The sequence below is a fragment of the Physeter macrocephalus genome, chromosome 17 (genome assembly GCF_002837175.3).
Source record: "Physeter macrocephalus isolate SW-GA chromosome 17, ASM283717v5, whole genome shotgun sequence".
Taxonomy (NCBI): Eukaryota; Metazoa; Chordata; class Mammalia; order Artiodactyla; family Physeteridae; genus Physeter; species Physeter macrocephalus.
The window spans coordinates 29,644,551-29,664,599 of NC_041230.1; the positions used below are offsets into that span (position 1 = coordinate 29,644,551).

A 20,049-nucleotide genomic window follows, 5' to 3' on the forward strand; every position below is an offset into this window, starting at 1 on the left:
CCACGTTGGGGGGGGGGGGGCGGGGCGAGGGCCCAGAACACCTCTGCCTGGAGTCACTCCCGCATGAGTTCCCCAAGGAAACCCTAGGGCTCTGAAAACGGGGGACGATGACCCAAATCCCCCTCAGCGCCTGGCTCTTCCCGACCCCCCAGGGCTTTTCCCCAGCGGCTCCCAGCCGGCGACAGGGGCGGGGGAGGGGTGCTGTCTCCTCCGGGATCCTGGGGAATCTAAACAAAGACTGGGGCAGAGACCGCTCCCTCCCGCGGGAGCCCGACACCACGCGGCTACCAGGGGACTGGCGGCGCGGGCGGGGCCTCCCATCGCCCCCGGCGCACTCCGAGCAGCGGGGAACCCTTCTTCCGGGCGCCTGCAGGAGGTGAGGAGCAGGCCGATCGACCCGGGGTCTCCTCTAGGTTCGGGTGTCCGGGAGTCTAGCTCGGCCGCCCACTGGGCGCTCCAGCCGCAGCGGGAGGCGGAAGCCGAGCGCGCAGAACCGCCTCCCGGGTCCAGCCCCCAGGCCGGGCCCAGCACCTGGGCGAGCGCCCACGCTCCCCGCGCCCACGTGGGCACGCCCCCCGCGGCGCACCACCCCCGGCCCGGCCCCCGCCCCCAGCGGCGGCGGCTCTGCAGAGGGGCCGGGCGCTGCCGGCACCTGCACCCGCGCGTTGGCTGCAGCAGCGCAGAGGCCCGGCTCCCCGCCTGCGCGTCTGTCTTTCTCGCCTCACCCTAGGTGAGTCGGCGGCGCCCCGAGACCCATCTCCCCCCATTTCCCGGCCACTGCGGCCGCGGCCGGTCCCCCGCCCCGGCGCAGCCCCCGCGAGCGGGCCGCCTTGTCGCCGGGCCACACTTCGCCTACGAGGGCTGCACCCCCACCCCCAGCCCACTCCGCCCCGCCTGGGGTCTTCCTCCTCGCCTTCCCGGCCAGAGGCGCGGACCCCCAGGGCCACGGCCCCGCGGCCGCCCGCGCCTCCCTGATCGCGACATCGGGGGCGGCTGGGCCTCTTTGTTCGGGCGGCGGGCACAGGGGCCCACTCCCGCCGCCTCCCAGAGTGTCACCCGCACCCACTCCGCGCGCTCTCTCAGCCTCCCGGAGTTCACCCGGACCAGGTGGCGGCGGGCGCCTTTGAGGGGTGCGCGGTCGTGTAATTGGTGGATTTTTTTAAACCTGTTTGGAGGGGGGAGCGCGGCGTGGGGGGGGCGGCGAGAGCTCTCCCGGCTGCTCTTCCTGCTTCGCTTCTCGCTCTCCTGCTGTTTCCCTCCTCGCCTTCCGCGCTCCTCTCCCCTGCTCGGCTGAGCGCACTCCCCCGACGCCTCAGCCCCGAGCCGGGCAGCGCGGGACGCAGACATGAAGGTGTTGGGACACAAGATCGAGCTGCTGACAGGTACCGCCGGCCTTTCCCCGCCGCCGCCCCTCCGCGCGGCCCTCGCTGCCCGCTACTTTCCGAGTTGGAGCGGGGCTTGGTGGTGGTGGCCGCGGGTTTGGGGTGGCTCGGGTTCGAGCAGGAGGAGGGGGTGCAGATACCAGCTAAGTCCTAGCTTGTGCGCTGCGGGTTCCTGTGCGGAGCCCGGCCCCGGGAGAGGACTTGGGGCGGTGCCCTGCTCTGCTCGGCTTTGCTCTCTGAGGGGCCCGGGCGTTCGGGTGCGTAGAGCGCTTGCCGCAGGGGCGCGCGTTCGAGGACTGGCCCCCTGGAGTCTCCGACTAGTCAAGCTCTAGGCAGGTCCCCCAAAAGGGAAAGAGAGCTTAGAGCCCCTGCCCTTCAATCAATGTCACTCAGTCCCCCCAAGAAAGGAGCTTCCTGGGCTCCCAACAGGACCTCTGCTGTGGGCCTCTGAGTTCCTGTTCTCCCTGTGACAGTCTGAGCACCTCTCCCTGGGAGGAGAAGTTACGTGCTCGGAGTAGAGGCCAAGTGGCCAGGAAAGTGGGAAGCCAGATTGGGCCCTGGTGACTGGGGAACTTCAGCTTTGGGGCCCCTGTGAAGAAATGGCCAGACACCCCACTGGAAACCATATCCTGGGTGCTGTGGCTGGAGATAACAGAGGACACTGGGTCTGCCCAGAAGAGCAGGCGGGCCAGGGGCCAGGGGTCTGAAGGGTGGAGACACTCTCCCAGGCGTGAAGGGCAAACAGTACAGGTGGCTTCTGTGGTCTCCCCAAGGGAGAGGTGTGGAGAGACCTAGACAGGAGAATGGGGGCTAAGAAAGGGAAACAGTTGGGAAGTCCAGATGCCACCAGGTCCTGGGCTGTAGAGGTGCTCAATCAGTGTGTACTGGATGGACACATGGATTCCAGAAACCGTCCCCTGGCACCTGGGAGGTTTGATCCCTGACTTGGAGGACCTCACCATCTAGTGCAAGGGAACAGCACAGGAGCCCTGTTACAAGAAAGGGAAGGGGGCAGCAGTGTAAGGACACACTCAGGAAACAGGTTGGAGTCTGACCGGGGGTGGGGGGTGCAGGAGGAGAGCAGATAGATTTGAGCACGTGGCAGCATTTGAACTGGACCCTAAAAGACAGAATTTCTGTTAACCGAGTGGGAGGTGGCATTACAGGCTGAAGGATGGACGGACCAGCATACACAGAGGCCCTGGGATGTGAGAGAGGCTTGCACTGGGAGTGACGTGACGTGAAGCGGAGGCTGGAGGGCCTGGAGGGGGTGGGCTGGGGTGGGCTGGGGGTCGGGTGAAGTTTCGGGCTGTGAGTACGTGTTCAAGTGACAGTGGCCACTCCTTGGCTCAGGCCAAGCTCAGGGGGAAGAGAAGGTGGGCGCTGTTCCTGGAGCGCTGGAAACACTGGCCAGGTGCTCAGAAGCGTGAGATCTGAGCCCAGTTAGCCGTGCGGCTGGCACCCCCCACCCCCAATCCCTTGCCAGCTTGCCTTGTAGAGCTCACCTGAGGCAGGCCAGTCCTCCTGACTTCAAAGGGAACTACAACAGCGGCTGAACTTGTTAATCGCCCCCCGCGGGAAAGTTTTCACCACCCCGTGGGTTTTTAGAGCCCTGCATGCAGGACAGAACTCCTAGATCCTTCCCCTTCTCCTCTCCCAGCCCCAGAAGGGCCTGGAGGAGGAGTGTTCATGGGAGACATGCGTGAGGGCTGCAACGGGGGTCCAGGCTTTGGGGTCCCAATACAGTGTACCCTCGTCTTCTGGGTACATGGGTCAGGGCCCCTCCTCCCTCATCAGACAGACTTGCCCGGTTCTCGCAGGCTCTCTAGACCCCTGGCCAGGCTGGAACAGGACTCCCTCGGTCACTATCATCAGTCTTGGACTCCCATTGCACCTGTCACCAGGCCCTGGGAGACAGGGCCTCCCTCCCAGCCGCGTCACAGTGGATTTCCCAGCCTTCCCTCTTTCTCCAGCCCCCTCCCATCCTCCTCCTCATCCCACTGATCTGGGTTCAAATCCCAGCCCCGTGTGATTTCAGATAAGTTGCTTAACCTCCCTGACTTCAGTTTTCTCATCTTAGAGATGGAAATGTTGACCCCTCCCTCTGAGAGCTGGCGTGAGGCTCACTGAGATAGTACAGGCGACACACCCGGATGGGGCCTGGCCCTGGTGGGCACCTCGTGGGCTTCATCTCCCCTCAGGTTCCTTGGTCTTGGCTGTCCCTGTGATGGAGGAGTCCAGCTGCGCTGGCTCGTTGGCCACGAGGAAGTTTGGATCTATCTCCACCCACTTTATCCGTGTCACGTGCATCTGTGAGATTTTGACCCATCTCCTCTGTTGGATGATGAGCAGGTCACGAGGTGGTGGCTGGTTTATTGTGGTGGCATACAGCAAGTGCTCAGTAGTTGTTGACTGAGTCCAGGCTCAGCAGTGTGTGTCTCCAGGATGATTTCTTAGAGGTCTCCAACTCCCTGCCCCACGCCAGCATTAGGAAATTATTTCACTGAACCTTTTGTTAAACTCATGTTTATTTAGCTGTTTATAGTTTTCACATTCTCCCGTTTTATCATCATGATCATTTACCAGTGAGGTCAGTCTCTGCCTCACGTCCTGCGGCTGAGAAGAGGTGGAGCTGGGTTTCAAACCTGAGTCCTGAGCCCTGAGCCATCCCATGCATTTCTTTTTCTTTTTTTTTTTTTTAATTTTTCATGTTCGCTTTCCCGCCTGCCTTCCTTCCTTCTTCACACAGCATGTGGGATTTTAGCTCCCTGACCCACACCCTGTGCACTGGAAGCATGGAGTCTTAACCACTGGACCACCAGGGAAGTCCGCCCATGCGTTTCTAATTGCCTGGCTCTGGGCCAGTCTCATAGCTGCTCTACATTTCACTTTCCTCATCTGTGAAATAGGTTCGTTGTGGTACCTCCCATACAGGTGTGAGACTGTATGTATGTAAAACGTTGAGAGCAGCATCTGGCAGGCAGGCAGCAAATGGCAGGTGTAGGGCTGTTGTCCCCGAGCTGCCTTCTCTGTGTCCTGGAGTCTCCTCCCCTTAACCCTGTGCTCCAGTTATTGGATTCCCTTCCTCAGGGAAGTTCCAGTTCGTCCTCTGGGTTCTCCACACAATCCAGGCCTCCCTGAGATGTGCCTCTGGGGGACCCGGCTTTGGCCTCAGGTTCCCGTCACCTGGGACAAGGTGAGGCACGACATCTGGGGTTGGGCCCTGCTGGCCGGACATCCACAGCCCTGACACCAGGTGGGCAAAGCCAGGTACCCCTCACTTACGGGGCTGGAAGGATGCCCATGAGTTTTCACCCGCAGCCCGAACATGTCTTTTTGTTCCAGAGGGAAGAAGGGGCCGTTCCTTCACAGGTGAGCGATGCTTAGGCAGCCAGCACTTAGAATTCCAGATGCCTTTACAGAGTTTTCTGGTGTAGGGAGGGCAGAGATTTGGGAATCAGAGTATGTGAATTTCAGGGTTTCCTCTCCACTTGTCAGCTCCCGAGCAAATTCTTAATTTCTCTGAGCCTCAGTCTCCTTATCAGTAAAATGGGAATAAAGGCCCTTCCTCGTTAGCATGGTAAGAAGGAGCCCAGGACTCTGTCCTGCCCACACACAAGCTCCCTGTTGTCCCCAGAGGGCGGACGCTCGGTGCCTTTTTAAATTTCTTAGTGAGATGGGGAAAAGTGGGACATTCGTCTATTTGCAAGTAGAAAGGTGATGGTTTTTGTGCATTTATACCCCAACGGTCTGTCTCCAAGATGGTTCAGAGTCAGAGCTCTAAAATGGCAGATTGAGGGCTCTGAAATAGTCCCTTGGGAGCCTCAGTATTAGACGTTGGAAATTTTTAAAAATATACTTGATGTATGATTAGAAAGCAAGCCTTTTGCCAATTCAGTCTGGAATTTTGGTATCATTTTAATGCATGGAATGTGTATTTAAATAGTGCTTGATTGTTGGCAGGTGTGTTGACCCATATATTTATATTTGGGGAAAACGGAGGCATTGATTTACCCCAGGAGGCTGAAAATAGGACCCTGAATCCTCATTTCCAGTTCATCCCTTTTAGTAAACCTCGCTGCTTCTCTGGGGCACTGCGAGAGATAGGTGCGAGGGGACACGTGGCCTGCAGGAAGAGGAGAGAAGGGGGAGCAGTTCCTTAGCGGGGTGTGGGGAGATGGGCAAGCCGTTCCGCTGGTGCAACTTTTATGAAGGGCAAGTTGGCAATGATGTATCAAAAGCTGAAAAATATGTATGATCTGTGACTCAGCAGTTGAATTTTTAGGAAAAAATAAAGATGTGTTCGGAGGTGTTTGTTCAAGGATGTTATCCCATAGTTGTTTATAGAAGAGAAGAAAAAAACTGGAAACAACCTAAATGCCCAACAGTAGGGGAGGTTAAATAAACAGGAGTGCATTCAAACCAGGGAACCCCAGTCAGCTGTGAATTATGCTACCAAAAGTTATTTACCCACCTGAACAGATGTCTCCTTATGTACATGTAATAACGTGATGACAGCTCACACTTACATGGCATTTGTCATGTGCCAGGCACAGTCCTAAGCACTTTCAATATGTTAACTCATCGTCATAACAACCCTATGAGGGATGTGCCATTATTTCCTCCTTTTAACAGATGAGGAAACTGAAGCACAGGTTAAGTAACTTGCTTAAGGTCACACAGATGGCAAGTCACTGGCTGAAATTTGCACCAGGTTATCTGGCTCCAGAGTCCAAAATATGTTTCAGTTAAAAAAGAAACAAAAAACCAAAAACCTTTTTTTCAGTGTATAGATTATTAGCACTGAAAATGAAAGGAGATAAGCAAAAATGTTAACAGTGGTTTCCTCTGGTTACTAGGATTGTATGTGATTTTTTATTTCTTTTTGCTCTTTTGCTTTTCTGACTATTCTCAGTGAATGTGTATTGCGTGAAGTTCAAGTTCTGTTTTTAAAAATGAAAAATTAACAAACGTACAGGGGAAAGTGCTAAGCGCTGGGGTTCTGATGAAACCAGAATTCCTACAGGAATTGTGAAGGAGAACTGAATTCCGGGGTTGTTGGGAGGGTGTGTTCTTGGAAAACTCGAGAGAGGAAGAGTCATTCACCATGGGTATTGAAGTTGGCTTTCCATGTTTATAGGGAGGAGGATACAGACAAAGTGAGTAACGCAGATGGGGCTGCAAGGTCGTGGGGTGTGCGTGTGCGTGTGTATAGGCGTGCTAGGCTGAATTATGGCCCCCAAACACACTCAGATCCTAATTCCTAGAACCTGTGAACGTTACTTTATATGACAAAAGAGACTTTGCAATTGTCATTAAGTTAAGGATCTGGAGATGGGGAGATTATTGTGGATTATCCAGGTGAGCCCTAAATGCAGCCACATGTATTCCTATTATGGGAGCCAGAGGGAGATGCAACCACAGACCACAGAAGAAGAAAGTGATGTGACGTCTGCAGCAAGACGCTTCCCTTCCTCCCACTACTGGCCTTGTAGATGGAGGAAGGGGGCACAAGTCAAGGAATGCAAGGAACACAGCTCTAGAAGCTGGAAAAGGCGGGAGAACACATTCTCCCCCAGAACCTCCAGAGGGAGAGTGGTCCTGCCAATACCTTGATTCAGCTCAGGGCCACTGATTTTGGACTTCTGACCTCCAGAAGTGTAAGACAATAGATATGTCTTGTTTGAAGCCACCAAAGTTGTGGTGATTTGTAATAGCAGCGCCAGGAAACCAATGCTGGGGTGCACGCAGATCCGACCCAGTGCCTCAGCCGCCGTAGAGGCTGGCCCCGTGGCCGTAGGCTTGGGGTCTGGAAACCTGCTTCTGATCAGGCCCTGGCTGTTTGACCTTGGGCTGAGCCTGGCTGAGCCCACAGAATAGTCCTGAGGATCAGCCGGGGAGATCATCATGACACTGTCTTGTAAGCAGGAGAGCATCACCCAAGCATTGGTAGGATGTGAACTTCTGCCTCGCCTACCACAAACCTGGTCTCTGTGTCGTAACAGAAGAGCTTTCATGGCACGCCCTTCCACTTTCCTTAATCCTCCGGTACTTTAAACTCCAAACCACAGATGAAAGGTACACTCCAACCAGAATGACCATACGTCTTAAGCCCCGTAACCAATACCTTTGAGGACTGAGATGTTTTTTCAGTTCGCGTGTTGGGGGCAGTGCACGGCAGGCACCGTGTGCCTAGAGATGCTCTAGTCCTGGGCAAGTGAGGATCCTGGCCTGTCCCACCTGAGCGCACCCCTGTTCCTCGTCCATCAAGTGAGTGTTCTAAGCCCGCTGCTCCCAAAGCCCCTGCCAGCTCCAAAGTGTTTGCTGTGAACCCAGCATACTGGGACAGGGCAGGGAGGGACAGTGGTCAGGGGTGGCCTGGAGGTCCCCTGCAATCTGAAGTGGTCATCCAGGAGGACCGTGGGCCCCAGAATGTTCTGGGGCTCCTTTTTACCGTTGCATCTTTGGATTCACCTGATGGAAGTGCCTGGGTTGGAAAAGGCCTGAACTGCCAGAGTGGACTGTGGTGTTGCCATTCAAGTGTGGCAGGGAAGCCCTGCCTCCAAGCCCATGAGCCCTCTGACCCCACACCCAGGCCTGGCTACCCTGTGTGATTGCCAGACAGGTGGGTGGGGTGCTGGGCTTTGCTTGGCCCCTCTGGACCATGCAGGTGAAAAGACCTTAGATGTTGTGTTAGGTCTCTTGGTTGCAAGTGACAGAAACTGAACTTAGACTGACACAAAGAAGGGAAACTAGGGTGTCTATGCAGCACAGTGAACCTACGGCCGCTGAAGGCCATCAGGCTCTGTCCCTCTCTCTCCCCGACTCCTATCAGTTCCATTCTTTGGGTTGGTTTGGCCCCAAGTCAGTCCCTTCCTCGTGGTGGCAAAATGGCTGCTGGCTCACAGACCATCCTCCTGATAACCCCAGCAAAGAGCTTCTCAAATATTCCAGCAAAGGCCTTGCCCCGATTGGAACCCACACCCCTCCCTGAACTGTCTCTGAAACCAAATGTAGTGTGTCCACTTGGTTTCCGCACCCCGCTCCGACCTCTCCAGCTGTTCCTGCACACTCTCTACTGCTTTCTCCTTATCGCCTTTCTCTAGGGCTCATCCTGGGACCGCTTCTCTGTCCTCACTCACTGCCTAACTGACCTCATCTAGTCTCATGCGTTCAAACATCGTCTGTGTGGTGATGTCTCCAGTCCTAGACTCTCCCCTGAAGTGCAGACTCTTATAACCACCTGCCATTTGCAGCCCCACCTGACTCAGGTCTAAGCCAACCACCTGGGCTTTCCCCCCACCTCTTTTCACCAAGGTCTTCCGAACTCATAAATGGCAACTCTCTCCGTCCAGTGGCTCAGGACAGAACCAAATCACCCTTGACTCTTCTCTCTCTCATACCCCACAGCTGATCCATCCTCAGCTCCCCCTGGGGCTACCCTCAGAACATACCCAGAACCTGAGGACTTCTCACCACCTCCACAACGGCCGTCAGTATCTCTCTCCCGGATTAATACAGTGACTGGTCTCCCTGTTTCCACGCTCACCCCCTAGGTCTCTTCTACACGTAGAACATGGAAATCCTGTCACATCATCCCACTGCTCAAAACCCTCCAAGGCACCTCACTCAGGAAAAGCCGGAGTTTTTCTAACAGCCTTTTAGACGAAACGTGATCTGATGCCTCTGCTCTTCCCTCTTGGTCCTCATTCCTCCTTGTCTCCCCCAACTCCCCCGCTCCAGCCACGCTGGCTTCCTCACATCCACCTGAACACGCCAGGCAAACCCCTGCCTCACAGCCTTAGCGCTTGCTGTTCCCTCTGCCCTGAGCACTCCTCCAGGCATCCACAAGGCCCCCTCCCTCACCTCCTCCACGTCTTTGCTCTGGTCACCTTCTCAGTGAGGCCTGCTCTTACACCCTGTTTCAGATCCCAGCCCCATGCTCTTTCCCCTTCTGTGACATTGCTTCCTTGTGCACCTGGCATGTCTGACACACTGTATATTTACTTAGATTTGTTGATTGTTTGCCTACCCCCTCCCCTGAAAGTTCCACAAAGGTAGGACTTTTTGTCTGTAATGATCAACCTTTTATCTCTGGTGCCTAGAACAGTGCCTGGCACATAGTAGCTGCTAAATCAATATCTGGTGAGTGAATGAAGGAAGGAAGGAAGGAAGGAAGGAAGGAAGGAAGGAAGGAAGGACTTAGGCCCGGGGCACTTGGCCGCCCCTGGGGGTGTGGTCATCCCTGCACCACATGGACTGAGGATGGGGCAGGGGTGCCATTTCCACAACCAGGTGCTGTTATGAGAAGAAATGGCCTGGGGTTGAGCAGGGGCCCCCCTTCTGCAGACATCCTATGTGAGGCAGGAAGACCCTGGGAGTTGCTTGGAGTGGGTGCTTCTCTGCCAGGTGAGTGCTGTTCTTCAAAACACGAATACCTGAGGCAATTCAGAGGGAAAGGGGGCTTTCCAGGAGAGAAATACCCAGTAAGAAAGCTGCTCCTTCGGGCTCTCTCTTTCCTGCAGACCACGTTGCAGACCTCCGAGCTGGAGGAGGCTGGTTGCCTTGGCCTACCCCTTTGAATCTTGCACAAAGATCCAGGACAAGCGTATCTTTGTTTCTGGGACATTTGCCAAATTAGGCAAAGATACAGCACTGAACTGAGGCACCTGTGTTAAAGAAACTTGAGAATTTGTGGCCAAAAGTGCCAAACAGAGCTTTTTAACTTTTGAATGTGGGTCACAGTTACTTGTGTTGATGCAGTTACTGTGTGCTGGAAGGGGCTGGCGCACTCCTTGAAGCGAGGATACTGCTCACTGCAGAGAGGAGGCTGCAGGCTCTGAATCAGCCCTAGAATTTCCCTGTGTCCCCTTAGGCAAGCCCCGTCCTATTCCTTTTCTTTTCTTTGAGTTCCTTTAGCATGTTAGGCTGGGTCTCCAAGAAAACTGTCCCAAGTTTAGATTAGCTTCAATGACATGTGACAGAAAACCCACGATAATAATAGATTAAACAACAAAACAGAAACAGACTCACAGACATAGAAAACAAACTTATGGTTACCGAAGGGGAAAGTGGGGGGAGGGATAAAATAGGAGTTTGGGATACACAAAGTATAGATACATGCTACTATATATAAGATAGATAAACAAGGACCTACTGTATAGCACAGGGAATTCTACTCAATACTCTGTAATGACCTATATGGGAAAAGAATCTGAAATATATATATATATATATATAACTGAATCACTTTGCTTAACACCTAAAACTAACACAATATTATAAATCAACTATACCTCAATTAAAAAATAGATTAAACAAGATAAAAGTGTGTTTCCCTCTTTCATAAGCAGAGTCTAGAGATAGGCCATCCAGAATTATGACTTCATGATTCTCAGGAACCTAGGCGACTTCTATATTGCCACTCTGCCACCTTTAGTATCCAGCCTCGGTCCAAAATGGCTGTCAAGCTCCCACCATCACATCTATATTCCAGCCAGCAGGAGGAAGGAAAGGTTGAAGAATGACATGTCTCCTCCCTATAAGAGCACTACCCCAAAGTCACATGCTTCCACTTACATCTAACTGGCTGATTGTTGTCACATGGTCATAAATAGGCTTTATTCCCATTGTCTACCTGCTCGTCTAAAATTTGGGAATCTATTATTAAAGAAGAAGAGGAGAACAGGTATTGGGGGACAATTAACAGTCTCTGCCCCAGTAGGACTTTTTATTGGCTCCGTACAGAAGCTGCTCACATGGAATGTGTTGTTGGGATTCCAGTTCTGTCTGCCCTTGCCCTTGGTCTGGGGATTGGAGGCTTATGATGTCTGCGTTAATACCTGGAACCACGTGTGTACAGAAACAGTTCACACATTGGTGCTGTGCCTCACCAGAAGAAAGTTTTATAGAAGAGCTATGTTATGGCAACTCTTAAGATGCACCTGTTTTTTCATAACATCTCTAAATGACAGTCTGTGTTGGTGAGGTGGGCTCCAGGACTACTGTCCTTGCCATCACAGGTACACCAAAATTTGCTGCTTGGAGAGAAATCCTGGAATCAGTGGTGGAGCACTCTTGGGAAATGCTGCACCACAGATGATCTTAATGTCAGAGGAGCTGGGACTTCATGGAAAAGCACAGCCAGCAACAACTTCAAGGCGGAGTGATTCGGAGGCATTGGACCCTGAATGTGAAGACGTTTTAGGAAGACCTGACACAGTTTATTTCACTTGTATTTTCCTTTTTAAGAATTTACAAGTGTTGTAAGCAACTATACTTCAATTAAAAAAAAAAAGAATTTACAAGAGTGATAGATGCTTTTAAAAATTTGGGTCTGGGACTTCCCTGGTGGTCCAGTGGCTAAGACTCCGCACTCCCAATGCAGGGGGCCCGGGTTCGATCCCTGGTCAGGAAACTAGATCCCACATGCGGCAACTAAAGACCCCACGTGCCGCAACTAAAGACCCCGCATGCCGCAGCTAAAAGATCCCACATGCCGCGACTAAAAGATCCTGCACAGAGAGACGAAGATCCCGCGTGCCGTAACTAAGACCCAGCATAGCTAAATAAATAAATATTTTTTAAAAATTTTGGGGCTTCCCTGGTGGCGCAGTGGTTGAGAGTCCGCCTGCCGATGCAGGGGACACGGGTTCGTGCCCCGGTCCGGGAAGATCCCACATCCCGCCGAGCGCCTGGGCCCGTGAGCCATGGCCGCTGAGCCTGCGCGTCCGGAGCCTGTGCTCCACGACGGGAGAGGCCGCAACAGTGAGAGGCCCGCGTACCGCAAATAAATAAATAAATAAATAAATAAATTTTGGGTCTAAGTCTAAAAGGATAAAATATTAAAAAAATAAAGTAAGTCCCCAAAGTTCTGAATGGTAAGAACTCATTATGTGAATAGCAGTTCTGAAATTACTCTGTGTGTATACTAGGAGTGAACAAATAAAAATATTGGGGATAATGAGAACCAGGTTTCTCATTGTGGAAGAAAAACAATTACAAATAAAGAAAGGGGGGAAGTTAGAATAAACTGAGAGGTATTGAATTGGAATTAGAGGTATCAGTATAAATTCCAGACTTTTAATAGATATACAGATACATAGATATAGAATGTGTGTGTGTGTGTGTGTGAGTGATTGAGGCAGAAAAAATGCAAGGTGAGTATGGAACATCATATAGGGCTAGAAAATTAGAAACGACTCAAAAAAATGATGGGCGCATGGTGAAAGGACCCAAGAGCCAGCTTGAAGGAACTCCCAATGGCCAAATCTGGCACAATCAGAACAATAAAGTAATAATAGAAATTGATTATAACCCATAGAATAAAATAAGTAATTGAATAAATAAGTAGATGGAGAAAAAAGACAGCTCTTTTTCTTCGAGGAGAATTCCAGTTAATAAATGTAGAAGAGATGAGGGAAATAGAAAATTATCGTTAAGCAAATACCACAGTAATAACTGTAGGCAAGCATCATCCATGGTTGCTAAAATTAGTGGGCGAAAGTATGATGAGAAACAGGATGTCTGCATAGTCTCAAAGTATCTTCCCACAAGATACGTATTAATTACAAAGGGAAAAATAGTAACTTTATACTGGAGAAACCTGGCAGACACCACCTGAATCGGGTGATCAAGCTTAACATCCCCAATAATAAAACAGATTGACATCATGTACCCCATAAAATGGTACAGTGACAAGGGTACATCTCTTCTGCTGTATTCTTACTCAAAATGCATAACCTTGGTCTAATCATAAGAAAACAACAGACAAATGCAAACTGAGGGACATTCTACAGATTTAACTAATCAGTATTTTTCAAGTGTCACCATCATAAAAGACAGACCGAGGCACTGTCCCTGACTGGAGGAGACTACATGACAACCCTGTGTAATGTGGCATCCTGGACTGGGAGACTATTGGGAAAACTGGTGAAATTCATCTCAGGTCTGCAGATTACTTCACCATAGTGTATCAGTATTTTCTTTCCTGGTTTCTCTAATTGTATTAAGGTTCTGTAGCATGGTGACATTAGGGGAAGCTGAGTGAAAGGTATATGGGAGTTTCTGTGCTTTGTTTTTTCTTTGATTTTTCTAAATTTGTAGTTATTTCAAAATAAAAAGTTAAAAGGTAGGGGACAGTATTATGTCTTAATTTAATTGGCAGTGTTTTTTCTCTTGGTACATAAAATGTTATTCTCAGCTATAATTGATGGTATCTTAGATTTGATAATATCTGCTGTGTAGAATAAAGTCTCCTTTTAGACCCTTCCAAACCCATATCCTTCTCCAGAGGTGAGCATTACAGTTACCCTGATTCATTTGAGGACTTTTTTTTTTTTTTTTACTTTGCAAATATATGTACCTGTTCGATGCATGTATTTTTTACATAAATGGGCTTATTTATTTATACTTATTATTCTGTGGCATTCCTTTTTCTCTTAACCGCATATTTTAGAATGCTTTCCCTATCTGTTTGAGTGGAGCTGCCTTATTTTTTAAATAGCTGCATGGTGCTCTGGGGTGTAGATGTGCCATGGTTTATTGAACCATTCTCCTGACGTTTGTTTGGGTTGTTTTCTGTTTTTTCCTGTTCCAAAGAGTGCTGCAGCGAGCATCCCTGTGCACAGCCTCTTAGTGTTTTCTTTAGGATAAATATCTAGAGATATAATTGCAAAGTTGATAGATATTTGCATTTTTACAAACTACCAACTCGCCCTCCAGATGAAGGTGAACCCACTGCAGTCGAGCCAACAGTGTATGAGAGTATGTGCTGTTTCCCCACAAGCTCACCAACGCTGAATGTTATCAGTCGTTTAATACTTTGCAGTCTGGGTGAAGAAGCATTCCTTCACTCCATCTCATTCAACAAAAACATATCAAGTGTCAGAGAAGATTAACAAATCGTTTTTGTCATTATTGTTGTTGTAGGGATGTGATAGGGAAAGGTATTTCAGGCAGAAGGAACGGCATGAACAAAGGCACGTGCATCCTGTGGGTAGAATGGACCTACTGAGTCAGCTGGGGGTCCTTAGCTCTGAGCGTCAGAATCCAAATACGGCTGCCTTAAGCACAGTGGGAGTGAGTGAGTGAGTGTGTGTGTGTGTGTGTGTGTGTGTGTGTGTGTGTGTGTGTGTGTGGGCAGGGTTGCAGTGGCTGTGGGGAGATAGGAATTCATAGGCCCAAATCAAGAAAAAAGCAGGAGAAGTGGTCAGGTGGGGCCTAAATCAAGGGGCTGTAACGAGAGAGGAAATGTAGGCTGGCCAGAACAAAAGATCATGTTCCCTGCACCCTTCTGTTGGGCTGTGTACTTGGGGAGACAGAATCCCTGCAGAGTAGGGTTTAAGAGCACAGGCTCTGGGGTCCCTTCCTGGATTAGCCGCCAGGGGACTTGCACCTGTTTTTGTCTCACCTGTGAGACGGGGATGCTGAGGGAAGGTCTAGTCCCCATCCCAGCCCTATACCCCCAGTGCTGTCCCAACCCTCTGAGGCCAGGATCGGGACAGGGACAGTGATATGAGGGGCCAGCCCCCCAGAGGCTCTAAACCCTCTACATAGCACAGTTGGAAGTTGAGTTTCTGATTTCTGGGATCCCTGAGTTCTGGGGCTTCTTTTCAAGCCACAGGGCTGGCGTGGTGTGGGTGGAAGGACCTCAGGTGCCCAGGCTTGAACGTGAGCCATCTGCCTGCCCTTAGCGACGTTGTTCTTAATCTGTGGCGCAGACCCCTCCCCCAGGGCAGAGCTGGCCAAGCCGGGTTGGCTCTGCTCCCTGTTGCGTTTGCTTGCAACCTTTCTTATAATAATGGGACCTTATAACCAGGGCTTTCAGGAGTGCACCATCCACAGGGCGTCTTGGACCAAGACCTTGACCATGACCTTCCAAGAGGCCCCCTCACTCCTGTGGTTAAAAAAAAAAAAAAAGCCATTCCACAGCCCTTCCACTTTTACAGTTTGGTTTCTCCCTGTCCCACAAGGCCTGGTTCGCTTGCATGTGCTAACTTTACCCTGTTGATGTCTGGCCTTCCTTCACCGTCAGCTCTTGCATTTCTTGGTGGGACAGGTCTGGGTGTTTTGGGGTGGGGAGCGATGCTTGGCTGGGCAGCACTGTCCCCACACGACCTTCCTCGCCTCTGGCTCTCGGGTACTAGATGCTGTAGGAGCCCCCAGTTGCTGAGACAACCCAAAATCCCCACGTGTATTTCCAAACGCCCCCCACTACTGCTGAGCAATGCTCCCACTAAACAGTTGCTTTATCCCATGGGCTGTGTAACTGCCTCTGATCAATTAAATTGAAGCACTTATTGACAAGGCTCAGGAATGATCACAGTAATTGTTTATATTTTTAACCCTAATACGTGTGAGGGTCCACATGGCCCAGGGAATCACATTTAAAGAAGCACGAACCAACAACCAAAAGTAATTGAATCACAGCACAGGATCACATTTAATGACGCACAAATCAGCAACCAAAAGTAATTGAAAAGAAATGCAGTTCCTCTTAAAGAATCCACCCACATTCACGCTGCTCGGGAGCTCCTTTCTGTCACCCAGCCAAAGAGCCCGGGGTTTTCTCTCCCTCATCCCTTTCCCGTCCCTTTATTGAAACATCAGCGGAGCCTCCCTGCCAGCAGGTATGAACCCTTCCTTAAATAGGAGACAAGAGAAAAAGAAACTCCAGAGTTGTCTTAAGTAGGCAGAGGAAGGTTAGGAGGACCCCGGTCACTTATGTTATTTTTGTCCCATCCAAATGGGTACAGAAATCTTCCTTTTAAAAAGCATGTTTCTTTCTATCTGTTGTCTCTGTTGTACCTCAAAGCTCTCAGAGGTGGGCAGAGGAAGGCTACCGCTCCCATTTTGCAGATAAGCAATCCTCTTAGTGATCTGCCCCAAATAAAGCTAGGCAGTGAGTGATACAGAAGAGATTCCAGTGACTCTAGGCCGGAGCACTGAGAAGCTGAGGGCTGGAATTCACCCCAGGCCCATTTGGTTCTAACACTCTGTGTTGCCTTTAGAGAATCTGGGATCAAGAGGGGAAAAAAGGCAAAGTGAAAAGGTCCCTTACTGTTGCTTCACAGACCCGTGGGATCTCGCACCCCATTTGCCTTGTGCTCCCTGATTCCTGACAAACCTGACTCAGGCTTCCCTGTGGGCGGTTGACAGGAATCTCACGCTCTGTTGATAGGACTCTCACACTCTCTCTTTGTTTTTTGTTTTTTTTTTTTTTTTTGGATTTTTCTAAACTTTATTTTATAGCAATTGTCATGATTAGAGAAGTAAATAACACATTTAAAAACCTTCTCAGGGCCAAGGGATACCAGAATATTTACAAACACATTCACGCTCTTTTTTGAAAAATTTTTTCTGGCTTTACTGAGATACAGTTGACATATAACATCGTATAAGTTTCAGGCATACAATATACTGATTTGATTGGAATCTCATTTTCTTGTAACATCATCTAGCTGCTTTTTTAAAAATCATAACGTTCTTAGGAAGAAACTCATCTGCCACCACCCTGTGGGAGTGTCCCCTCCGGCCTCTGTTCCCGAGCCCCACGTCACCTGCTGGGCCCTGGGCTGTCCCCGTTTTCCACAGGCTGAGACATCCCCAGTCCTCTGGATTATGAGGTTTCTCTCTGCAGCCCCCTTCCCCGCCACCCCCTCATCACAGCCATCTGTCCCTGCGCTGCCCACTCTCAGCCCTTTTAATAGAACCGTCCTTGGGGAGGATGGTCTCCAGTGTGGTTTCATAACAGGCCTGGGAGAGGGCGGGGACACCCCAGTGCTGCCAAAGCATTTAATTGAATTCAGTATTCAGGGGGGTTGGCGGCTAAAAAGGCCCTAATGGGAGAAGAGTTTTCCAGGCTGGCCCTTCTTTCAGCTCCCCACCCGGATGGATGGATGAGTGTGCACACGTCAGAAAGGGTGGAAGAGAAAGTGGGGGAGAGGGGAGAGGATGCCTTTCTAAAAATACAGCCCGTCTGCATTGTGTTAGCCGGTTTCCCCAGAAGCCGCTGGGAACCAAGAGCTCCAGCATGGCACTAAGATGCAGGGACCTGGGTACCTGGGTGGGCAGGGGCCTCCCTGCCTGGCCTCTTTATGCTGGGGACAAGGCTTTCCCAGGGGGGCTGCACAGCTCTGGATTAACCTTCCAGGAGGCCTGAGTGGCCAGCGGCTCCCAGCACAGCCCCAGCACGTCTCAACCCAAACTACACTCAGGTGGGGACCCCCATGCGATTACAAGGCACCGTCTTTGTTAGCATTCTGGAGGGCTGATGCTTCCCGCTTCTGACAGGATGGAAGGAAGCCCAGGCAGGGTCTGGAGCTACAACCTGGTCTCAGGACCTCCCTGCCACAGAAATGGGTTCCACCCGAGGCCATGTGCCCTTGGGTCCCAGGAAGCCACTGCGCTGACTCCCCAGTCACTGGGGCTTCCACAGGGAGAAGCCAGAGGAGCAGGGGTGGGCAGGGCTGGGGGGCATCTTCTGACCAACCAGCTAGTGGGACTGTCAGCCTTTCAGGGCAGAAGGGAAAGTCTGAGGGCTTCACTCTTGAGAAAGACTAAAAATAGAATTGGGAAGGAAGGGAAGAGGGGTGGAGAGGGAAGATAGGAAGCCATCCTTCCATCCTTCCAGGTCAGGCCGCCGTGGTGTTACAGAACGAGCACTGGGACAGACTAAGAATCCAAAGACCCCATTTCCAGGCCTGGGCCCATCTGGGCGAGCCGTGGAACCTCTCTCAGCCTTGGTTTACCTCCTCACCGCACTTCCCATCAGGGTGAAATCTAATAGCACAGGAAAGCACCTTGGGAGATGTGAAGTGCTTTGCAAGAATAAAGAATTGGTAATGATCTACAGTCTTTCTTAAATATTGTTTTTTCCTGATTTCAGACTGTTGCCCCTAATTTTCAGTCCTTCGCCCAGGGATAATGCCTGTTAACTTTGTGAAAAGCCTCCCAGGCTTTTTTATGGAACTATTCATATTTCTCATAATTTGGATAATACTGTATGTTGTATAACTGCTTTTAAAAAAATCTATTACAACACAAGCATTTTACCGTGTTATTAAATAATGTTTTACAAGTTATTTATCCGTAGTTTGTCTAGTGCCCTACTTATGGACATTTAGCTTTTTTAGCTTGTTTTGGTTTTTTTTTTTTTTTGGATTATAAATGGCACCGTGGTGAACATTCTTACAGATAAATCATTAGGTGCCCTCTCTAGTTTCCTTAGGAAATTTCTCCCAGGGAGAAGATTGCTGAGTCCAAAAGTAAGAACCTTTTAAATGATCTTAATTCATTCTGTACAACTGCCCTCCAGAAAGATGTACCGATTTATACACTCACAAGCAGTATAAGAAAAGTGCCAGTTTTAGTGCATCTTTGCCAGCACTGCAAATGTTGCCAATTCCATTGGCAAAAAAAAGAAAGAATATCTTTGACTTCTAGTGAGCTTTAACATTTTCCCATGTGTTTACTGACCAGTTGTAATTCTTTTATGAATTTCCAGCTCATATCCTTGCCTAGTGTTTCTCTTGGTGCATTATGATTTGTGCCATCCTGAAATCCAAGTGAGGAATGGCAGTGCCAGGCTAGATAGACAGATTGTGGGGTCCTGGCACCCTCTGTCTGCCTTCCCCCACCACTGGATCCTCCAAACACACAGGTGCACATATGACCCGTTCCTCTCCTGAGGTTCAGAGGCCCGGGGTCTCCCACGAACACGCAGCCATTAGGGTCTGGGCCCCTCTGCCTGGAGGCTGTGGGTGGAGTGGTCACTGTGGCATCCCTCCCTGCTGGTGGTACATCATGACCAGCACCTTCAATGTCGCTCTGCCTGCCGCACTGCCAGGCCCTCCCTTCTCCCCTCTCAGAGCCATCCTCACCCAGGCCTGTCCTTCTGGGCACTCAGGACAGCCCTCAGCTCTCTTCCTCTGTGTCCTCCCAGAGCCCACTCTCCACTTTTGACCACAGGGGGCTTCCGACCCTGTGTTTGGCTTCCCCACACTTGTCCCTCTGCTTCTTAATAAATGCAGTTTACTTGAAATTATTCAAGGGTCATCCTGTATTGTGTCGCCTTGCTTTTCTTTCTTCCTTACCCCCCCCTTCTTCCTTCTTTTTTCCTTTTTTTTGGGGGGTGGCAGGGAACATGTTTTAACTTTTAAGACCAAATAATACAATGACCTTCCCTGAGCCAAGCAGGCGAGTCTTGCAGACGGAGCCTTGCTGCCCGGGTGAAGCGCCGCGCTGGGCCTGCGCTTGGGAACCGGGCCGGGATGGAGGGGTCGGTGTGGTCCCCGGTGCCCCTGCCCCAGCCCGGGCTTGCGCTGGCCCCTCCGCCCGACGAGAGAGTCCGAGCAGGGCCCAGGCGTGCCCGTCGCAGCAGGGCCCAACCCTCGTCCTCGCCTTCCCTCCCTAGGGCTTCTGCTCCACGACCTGACCATGGCCGGCCTGCAGGAGCTGCGATTCCCCGAGGAGAAGCCACTGCTCCGGGGCCAGGACGCCGCTGAGCTGGTGAGTCGCCCCTTCGCGGTCCTGAGGGCGGAGGGCGCCACCTCGTGACGGAGAAGGAAACCGCAGCTTTCCCTTTCGTCTTTTTTTTTTTTTTAACATCTTTATTGGAGTATAATTGCAACAAAGTGAATCAGTTATACATATGTTCCCATATCTC

General features: G+C 51.0%; 1 protein-coding gene across 4 annotated transcripts in view; it reads left to right on the forward strand.

Annotated features, from left to right (window-relative positions):
• The first annotated feature begins 309 nt into the window (after nucleotides 1–309).
• Nucleotides 310–20,049, forward strand: part of NDRG4 (NDRG family member 4) — a 42,590-nt gene continuing 22,850 nt past the window's right edge. For 2 of the 4 annotated variants that reach the window (XM_028477983.2, XM_028477984.2), the window contains exons 1-2: nucleotides 1,264–1,382; nucleotides 19,798–19,892. In XM_028477983.2, the coding sequence (XP_028333784.1) occupies nucleotides 1,346–1,382; nucleotides 19,798–19,892 (132 nt within the window). In that variant the 5' untranslated portion in view covers nucleotides 1,264–1,345. Of the gene's footprint in view, nucleotides 377–596; nucleotides 731–1,263; nucleotides 1,383–19,797; nucleotides 19,893–20,049 lie in introns of those variants that run through there. The other 2 variants (XM_028477985.2, XM_007112823.4) reach the window with 2 other exon arrangements.